The sequence below is a fragment of the Mastomys coucha genome, unplaced genomic scaffold (genome assembly GCF_008632895.1).
Source record: "Mastomys coucha isolate ucsf_1 unplaced genomic scaffold, UCSF_Mcou_1 pScaffold15, whole genome shotgun sequence".
Taxonomy (NCBI): Eukaryota; Metazoa; Chordata; class Mammalia; order Rodentia; family Muridae; genus Mastomys; species Mastomys coucha.
In genome coordinates, this window is record NW_022196897.1 from 139,343,878 (window position 1) to 139,352,850 (window position 8,973).

The window sequence follows — 8,973 nt, forward strand, 5'->3', positions numbered from 1 at the left end:
GCCTCGAACTCAGAAACCCACTTGCCTCTGCCTCCCAAGTGCTGGGATTAAAGGCGTGCACCACCACCGACCGGCAACAACTTGGCTTTCACAACCAGACTTTTGCTCAGCTCTGGGATTCTGCAGGACCTCCAGTGAATTCCCTCCGTGCTGCCTCACTTTTCCTACGTGCATCAGAAGAGCCCCAGGTCCCAGGGTGGCCGAGAGAAGTGAAGAGTGAGAGGCTGCTGATCTCATCCTCCACAGCCAAGCAGCTTCCCAAGCCCCAGCCCCCGCCCCCCCAGGCTGCCCAGGCCAGGCCTGCAGCTGCAGCTGATCAGGACCAGGAGAAGGGGAGAGGGGAGGAGGAGGGGGAGGGAGGGAGGGAGGGAGGATGGCATCTGCCTCCCCAGGCTGGGCCAGCAGGTGGAAGGGCTGATGGAGGTCTGGAAGCCTCCGAATAGCCCTCAGGCAAGGGCTCTGTAAGCCTGGGGTGGGCGGAGGCTGAGGACACTCTGCAGCTACCACTCCCACAGCTCAGACAGGACCAGACGGAGCTCTGGCGCCTGAGCCCTGCCTACTGGGGGGACCCAGGAAGGGCTTCTGACCTCTCTAGTCCCAGGTTTCAGGGGGCACATTAATTAACTGGCACATGGTAGGGGCTAGAATGACTGGGAGACCTGCTCAGACCCTGGCCTAATAGATTTTCAGGATGGGGCACTCAGCAGGACCTACCAGGTTGTGGCAAACCTCCCCTCCCCTTAGCCTTCCTTGCATGGAAGAGGAGTACAAAGGAAGGGGCTTCACTCAGTTCCCGCCACGTTTGCCAGACCCCTGATGGCACCCTGATGGCACAGAAATGCCTTCAGCACAATCCCAAGGACTGAATCCTGGCAGCTGCCTACTGAGTGCCAGGGACTGGACTGGATCTCCATTCCCACAGTCCTATTCCGAGTCCATGACAGCTTTCATCACTGTCTCCATTTTCCGGATGAGAAGAGTAAGGCTCAGCAAGTTGGTACAGCAGCAAGCTGGTACAGCAGCTCACTTTTCCCATCGCTTGCTGCCACAGGCTCCACATGCCTTGGGATGTGACCTTCACACTAGTCCCACAGGTGAAGATAGAACAGGGATACAGACCCATGGCCCTGTGGCTGCAAGACTTTGCCCCAGTCTCACCCCGTATCTAAGTGCGGTACTTACTCTAACAAGCTAGTGACCACAACAGGCTGCCACCCCTCTGCCTGCTTTGGCGCTCAGGGCCCAAGCCTGGTTTCCACACCAGCAGGGTGACCTTGAGCACATTCCTCAACCTCAGTCCTCAAGGACGGCAGTGGCTTTCCCAGGTTGTCCAGGTCCTGGATCCTTTGCCTGATTTCCAGACAAGGAAACTGAGGATTGAAAACCCAGGCAGGACATCCAGGATCCTGTCCATGTAACCTACTCATTTCAAGTTCAGACTCATCTGTCCCAGAAGGCTCGTCCAGCCCTAGGAAATGGACTTTGGACTTGGGGGTGGAGGAGGCTGGTTGTTTTTTTTTGTTTTTTGTTTTTTTTTTTAAGATTTATTTATTTATATGTAAGTACACTGTAGCTGTCTTCAGACACCCCAGAAGAGGGCATCAGATCTCATTAAGGATGGCTGTGAGCCACCATGTGGTTGCTGGGATTTGAACTCAGGACCTTCGCAAGAGCAGTCAGTGCTCTTAACCACTGAGCCATTTCTCCAGCCCTGGGAGGGGGCTGTTAAGGCCTCATCTTCCAATCATTCTCTTTTACTTCGAGTCAACTGGCCAAGAGGGCCACACGGAGTCAGGGTGGTCACTTGGGCTAGTCTGGCTATAATGAAACCCACTCCACCCCCCAACCCCCGCCACAAGCAACACACCACCAGCCAGCTAGGGTTTCCCATCAGAACCTCACACACAGTCACACCATGGTCTGCCAGCGCAGCACCCCAGGTGCTCCCACATCTGCTAACACAGACGCTCCACAACCGCAGACATCACAAGTGTGCTGCCTCCCTCCACCTGCATGCACCTGTACCCGGGCACACACTCCCACCAGCATCCTCAGCCAACACACTGATAGGCATACCCACGTAGCTGACGTGTGTATGTACACTGTGCACATATGTTCTAGCCCATGGTCTCACACTCATGTACAGTGTCATCAGTGGTACAGTCTCTAAGGTAAGATCTGTCTCTGAGAAGCCAAGGCTTGTCTGAAGCCGGCACCTTTTGTGCCCGGACGGCCCTAGCCACAGGCCACCCCACCCCAAGCTGCTTCCAACCCACCCACTGGTGCTCCCAGGAGCATTTTCAGGGTCTGGCCTTCTGGACAGGAAGGTAGCCCATCTGGTCACAAAAGAGAGGGCGGACTACTTAATGGAGGAAGAAGAGTACACGTTGTCCTCACCACGGAGGAGCCACCCAGAGCCAGAGAAGAGGCCTCTCAGAAAGTCATGGCCTGACACTTAGCTCTAAAATGCCTCCCCAAGGTTCCAGGACCCTGTTACCCAAATTATGGAGGCTTAATTAATGAAAAGGCTTCCTTCTGCCACTCCTGAGAAATCTAAATGGGGCCTGTACCAGACACCACTGTCAACTCTAGCCCCAAAGTCTCCAGAGACCCAGAGTAACAGAGACCTTTCTCACCCAAGCTTCTCTCACTGTGCTCCAGGAAAGCCCCGGACGTCTTACATGGCACCAATCTACAGCACCAGACATCATGACCAGGGGGATCCTTCTAAACAAAAATGGAAGGGACTGAAAGCCTATCATGAAAGACTTAGATATTTAGATTAGGTAGCAGTATACCTCAGAGTCACAACAGAAGGGTGTATGAGGCAGTACTCTGCCCCAAGGCCCGCCCACTCACTAGTATGGCCTAGGGAATTTTCCTAAGTTCCCTAAGCCTCAGTTTACCTATCTGTCAGGTGATAATAATAGCAGTGTCGGCCTCTCTAAGCTGCTGTGAGATTTCCACAAGCTGAGGTGGCATCTCAATACAGTGACAGGCACACAGTAGGCCTACTGAGAAACAGGTGTCACGAGGGCTCTGGCCTTTAATCCCAGCACTTGACAGACATAAGCAGATAGATCTCTGCAAGTTTGAAACCAGCCTGGTCTACACAGAGTTCCAGTCCAGCTAGGGGCTACACAATGAGACCACGTCTAAAAGAGAGGGGAAAAAAAAAGGAAGAGGAAGGAGATGGGAGGGAGGGAGAGAGGGAGGGCTAGGATGAAAAGAATACTGAGGTACATATCCCACTGAAGGTCAAAGCCTGTTGTTACTCTTTAGCAGCCTGTTACAGTGTTACACTACAGCATCAGAGGCCCTTTCCCGCCCAGGCCAGTGGCCGCAGGTGCCAAAGGTTTACACAAAAGCTCTGGGGAGGAAGACTTCAGACTGTGAAAATGCTTTCCACTAAATGAACGTCATCTGCAAACTGGGAAAAGACCACCATTAGTCAATTTGGCCAGCGCAACACCTGGGGTCCAGCTTGCAAAAGCCTGGTGTTGACAGTGAAGTTGGGCAATCACTGAGGGGACCCCGGAGGAATAGGGCACTCATGGGTGGGATCCAAAGCATGTGCTGTGCCCAGGAGAGACCATGGTGGAGCTCAGAGACCTGTGCCCTGCCTGGGTCCTAGCTCTCTACCAATGGAGCTGCCTCTCCCTGGGGGCCTCAGTTGATGCTCTTGGGCTGAGACAATTTCTCTCCAAAGAACCTTGGGGTTCTCTTGACCTGGGAATTGGCAGCTGGCTCAGAGTCCTACCCCAGTCTCCCAGGTCCCAAGGCCACTCCCACCCAGAGGCCAGGTGGAAAGAAGAGGAGTGGGCCATGTGGCTGGAACAGAATCCGAGGGTCTTCCCTCCAAAGGGTTCACTCCCCCTGCTTTGCCACCAATGTGGTCAAAGCAAGACAAACACAAGAAACAGAAAAGCCTAGCCAGGTTTTGCCCAGCCAGAGGCCCTGGCTGGTTCTTATCATAAAAAGATCTTATCCCCATGAGCACCAGTGAGGGACTCCGCCCTCTCTCAGTCTTCTGCCTGCACCTTCCACTTCCTGTGACAACCTGCATACTGAGACCAGCCTGCCTCCCCCGAGCTAGGCCGCCCTCCCGCGCCAAGCCCCACCCCCACGTGGGCCCCAGCTGCAGGAGGCCCTGCTGAGTGTAATTCCCTGCGCCCTCCTCTCTGCCCTGGCCCGTCCGGACAGATTAAGCCTTTGTCACACACACCCAGAAAAGCCCAGGGCCAGATGGGACAGGACAAGTGTCAGATCATAGACCCAAGGCCCAAAGCTAGCCTGGAAACTGGGAAGGGACCCTGACCACAGCTTCTCATAGAACTGTAGGGGGAGGAGAGGGGACCTGAGGAGGGTAAGAAGGCACACAAGATGGTGACTCTTGGACTCCTGAAGCCATCCTTGGGCTTATCTCTGGCTCCCCAATCTCCTGACATTTCCAACCCACCCTCCCTCTCTACATCACTTAGTCAGCTGTACCTGTCTTCCTTGCTAGTCAGGTGTCCCAGGAGAAGTTGCTCACCCACCCCAAACACCCAGTGTTAACCTCAAAAGCCTGGGGCCTACCCCCAAGGCCTGGAGACTCCGAATAAATGTCACAGACAAAGGTTTATGGCCCAATGACCTTCACAAAACACACACACACACACACACAAGACAACTACAAAATCTTTCCCACTGACACCAGAAGCAAGGACAACTTCAATTCCATGTGCATGTCCTCACATGTGTGTATGCATGTGTGTGTGTGTGGATCAGTAAAGGCTGAGAGATGACCTTTACATCTTTCAAAAAAAAAGGTCCCATTCAGTCCTTCCTCTGAGGAGGCCATGGCTGCCTCAGATTTCCCAGCAGGGTCTGCTTCTTAAATCAGCTAGAAGGAAAACGGACATGGAAAAATTCTAACAGCACCCCAAGAAGAAACCTGGCGATGGGGCGGCAACACTCTGGGCATCTCCAGTGGCTGGCTCTGGTTGGCTAGGCAAGTGGCAGGTAACTAACAGGTTCTCTGGGGACAGGCAGGCTAGGCAAGCAGGCATGGGGAACTGGAGGGACAGGCTGTCACAGGAGGGCATGCCTGTTGTGTTTGTCACCCTCCTGGAAGCCTGGGCAGGGAGGCCTGGGTCCAGTTTCTCAGCCTCCCAGGCAGGTGGTCCCCTGGGGAAGGTTTATTATTGGTCTTGGGGCCAGGGTGGAGGCTCATCAGGTCCCTGCTGTAAAAGGCAAGCAAGGTAAACTGAGTGGGCTTCGGGAACCATCTGAAGCAGAGAGCTAGCTCAGGTAGGACCTGAGCCCAGGCCTAGCATCAGCTTATGCAAGTGGATGGGAAGGGGGTGTTCTGGCACTGGCAGCTGTGTGGAAGAAAGGAATGGACAAACCATCTCATGGTTCCCACTCCCTAGGGGAATGGGTGACCCACAGAAAGACAGTAAGCCAGGTGTGGGAGCATCTCCCCTGAACCCTAATAGTGGGTGAACTGGGGATCCTGCCTGAGACTAAAAAGGAGTTGGGGAAAGACTCTAAGCTGCTGGGAAAGATAGCCAGGAAAAAGATGAGGTGAGGACTGACCCGGGAAGCCCTGAAGGTTTAAGGCAGGAATCTAGCCAACGACTGAGTCTGGTGGGTGGCTGCCCTAGGAAGAACCACCTTGATTGGGGGTGGGGGAGGTCTCATGATGGGAAGAACCAAGTGGAAGTCCCAAACTGGCAGGTGGGAGGAGATGACAGCTCACCTGCCCCGTAAGGGCAAATGAACAGTGATTTGGATGGAGGAGGATCCTTGATCTATCGGAGCAGGGGACAATGACCCAGACTCCCTAGGTTTGAAGACGAGTGCCCATTTATTTGGGGCTCCGTAACCTACGCGGCCGCCGCCGTAGGGACTCGGCCCACCCTCCCGCTCCGGGAAGCCGGCGGGCGCGCCCCTCGGCCCTGCCCCCTGTTCCCCGGCCGGCCGGAGGCGGCAGCGGCGCAGATGGGCTGCTGGCGGCCGCAGCGGCAGCGGCGCGGTTATCAGCGCTCCTCGCAGATGGGCCGCCAACCCTCTGCGCTCGCGGCTCCCACTCCCCGCGGCCTGCAGCCCCGTCCCCAGGGCGCGGGGGGGAGGCGCCTGGGGCTCCACTCTGCCTCCTGCCTCCCTCCCTCGCGGTCCCCTCACCCCGTGGGCCCGGCCCGGGCGGCCGCCGGAGGGGGAGGGGGAGGGGACAAGTGCACTTTTCGTAACGACCGAATCAATTGTGTGTGAAGAGCCCGCTCCGGCCGGGGACGGGGCTGAGCGCGGGGCGGGCGCGCCGGACGGGGGAGGAGCGCGGAGGGGGGAGCGGGGGAACAGGGAGGAGGGAGGCCGGCGCGGGGCGGCGGGGCTCTAGCGCTCCGGCCGGGCGAGGCCAGGGAGGGGCGGCGGGGAGGAAAGCTAGGCTGGCCCGACCGGGCCGGGGACCGAACACACTACCCGAAGGTCTGGGCAACGGAAAGTTCAAAGCTCAGCAGCGCCCCGAGAGAAGCCGCCCCCCCAGCCCCCACCCTCTGCAGAACAATGAGGTCCCGGAGGGGGGAGCCGCGGGGCCCAAGCCTCACGCCCTCTCCGGGGCGCCCCGAACCGAAGGGGATGCCCCCGCCCGGCCACTGGCCACCGGCCTCCTCCTTTCCCGGGGCTGCGGTTACCCGCCCCCTCCCCAGCGCCACCCCGGCCGGCCTGGGAGCCGGGGGATGGGAGGGGGATGAATAGGTCATGCCGCCCCCGTCCCAGGGTGGGGGGAGCGCGGGGGCCGGGGGTCGACGGGGACGCCCCACCCACCCTTGGGAGGCTGCTCCTGCGCCAGGCTGCGGCTCTGGCTGCCCCTCCCCGGGCCAGTGCCGGGTGGGGTCGGGGCGACAGTGCCAGGACTAGCCCCCTCCCCTGGTGTGGGGAGGCCCAGTGGACTCCCCGTCCCGCCGCTGCCCCTGCCTCCCCACCCCCGCAGCACCACCCTACACACACACACACACACACACAGATACACGCGCGCGCGCGCGCACACACACACACACACACACACACACACACACCGCCCAGCCGGCCCGGGGGCGGGAGCGCGAGGCGCCCGGGACAGGCGGCCTCCGGGCGGGAGGGGGGAGGCTGGAGCTCCGTAGCAGCCGCCTGCTGGCTGGGGGGAAAGGGGGAGGGGAGGGGACGAGAGGACAGAACACGCTGGGGTGAACAGCTCGGGACAGCCCGCCCGTCACGGCCATGGCCCGAGCAGCGGCGCAGAGGGGGGCAGGGACGCCCCAAACCCTGAGCACTGCCCAGGCGGGCCAGGGAGGGCTAGTGAGCAGGGACGCGCGCGCCCCGGGTGGGCTAGACACACGGACAACCCCAGAAGCACACCATTCGGACACACATCCACACCCCCACCCCGCCCCCGCCCTCCCCGATCCCGGCCACGGGACTGGCCCGCGGCCGCCGAGCGCGCACTCACCGAGCCCGTCTTGACCGGCACATACACCACTTGGCCCATCTTGGGTTCCCGGCCGCTGCCCAGGCGGAAGCCCTTGGAGCGCACCCAGAACTGGAACTTGCCTTTCTCGCCCGCCGCCGGGCCGCTGCCCGCGCCGGTCCCGCCGCCACCCTGCAGGACCTCGGCGATCCGCTGGTATTTGCTGCGTGTCACTGTCTTGGTTTTGGCCGAGTCGCCGTAGGTGCGCAGGCACCAGTCCCGGAACTGGCGGCCCAGCTCCGAGTCCCCGGGGCTGCGCTCGCGCTCCCAGCCCCCGCGCAGCAGCAGCGTCGGCTTCGGCATCCTCCCGCCGCGCCTGGCGCCCTCGGGGGCGGGCCGGCCACCGGGCCGCCCGGTGCTGGAACTGGGCTGGGCTGGGCCGGGCTGGGCAGGGGCGCGCCGCGGCCCGGGCTGTCCCACGGTGTGGCTCCGGCGCTGCTGCTGGATGGGCGCGGGCGGCGGCCGGACGCGCGGGGCTGCGGCGCGCTCTGTCCTGCTCGGGCGGCGGCGGCGGCGTTGGCGGCGGCGGCTCCGGCTCGCCTCCTGCTCCGCCTCCTCCTCCCCCCGGCCGGGATGCAGGAGCGATGGAGGCAGCTCCGGGCCCGGAGGTGCAGAGGGGGCGGGCCGCCCCGCGGGCGGCCAGGGGAGGCGGGAGGCGGGGAGCAGCCCCGGGCGCGGGGAGCGAGACCGAGCCTGGGCGCGGGCGGCAGCGGTGGCTGTCAGCTTGCGCGGCTCATCCTGCTCCTGCTCTGGCTGGGGCTCCCGCTGCCGCTGCTCTTCCTCCTCCTCCTCCTCTTCCTCCTCCTCCCGCGCCCGCCTCCACCACGCCGCGGGATCCCACCTGTTAGAGCGGCGCAGGCTGCGCCGCCGCCCGCCCCCCTCCCTCCCGCGCCCGCGCGCCCGGCCCCGCCCGGCCCGGCCCCTGGGGGCGCGGGGGCTGCTGCACCCGCAGCGACCGGGAGGGCCCCAGCCGCAGGCGCGCGGTACCCAGCTAGGGATCGCGTTCCATCCGGCCGGTCCGGCCCACAGCCTGGAAGGCCGCGCTCTGCCGGGACCGGCTGACTGTCCTGTAGGCTGTAGGGCACAGACCTTAGCCCAGCCACCGGCGTCCCTAGCCTCACAGATTGGACCGTCTTAGCCGAGGTAGCCCAACCCTGGCAGTATGGGACAGGCTCCTCTCCTCTCTCCCGCAATTGGCCTGACCTCTCTGGTGTCAGTGTGGGTGCCAGAATAGGAATGTTCCCCCTGGGGAACCCCGAGCCACCACCCTTTGGGCCCCCAAACTTTCTCTCCTTCCACCTCATCTGAATTCCCCCAAGACTGGCCGGCCTTGCCTTGGTGTGTGTGTGGGGTAGCCCCAGGCCCTATAGAAGTCACCTTGTCCGGTGGCCTCCCAGGTGCCAACCTCACTGCACCTCTGAAGACCTTGACACACCCACAAACCCATGCTGAGAAGCCTGACCTTCCCGGGTGCACCTTGGCCTAGA

General features: G+C 61.3%; 1 protein-coding gene across 3 annotated transcripts in view; it reads right to left on the reverse strand.

Moving 5' to 3' along the window:
* The window catches only part of Nol4l (nucleolar protein 4 like), a 122,022-nt gene extending 114,029 nt beyond the window's left edge, over nucleotides 1-7,993 (reverse strand). For 2 of the 3 annotated variants that reach the window (XM_031372338.1, XM_031372339.1), the window contains exon 1: nucleotides 7,469-7,967. In XM_031372338.1, coding sequence (XP_031228198.1) covers nucleotides 7,469-7,789 — 321 coding nt within the window. In that variant the 5' untranslated portion in view covers nucleotides 7,790-7,967. Of the gene's footprint in view, nucleotides 1-7,468 lie in introns of all 3 variants that reach the window. The other variant, XM_031372337.1, reaches the window with a different exon arrangement.
* Between the last annotated feature and the right edge of the window lie 980 nt (nucleotides 7,994-8,973).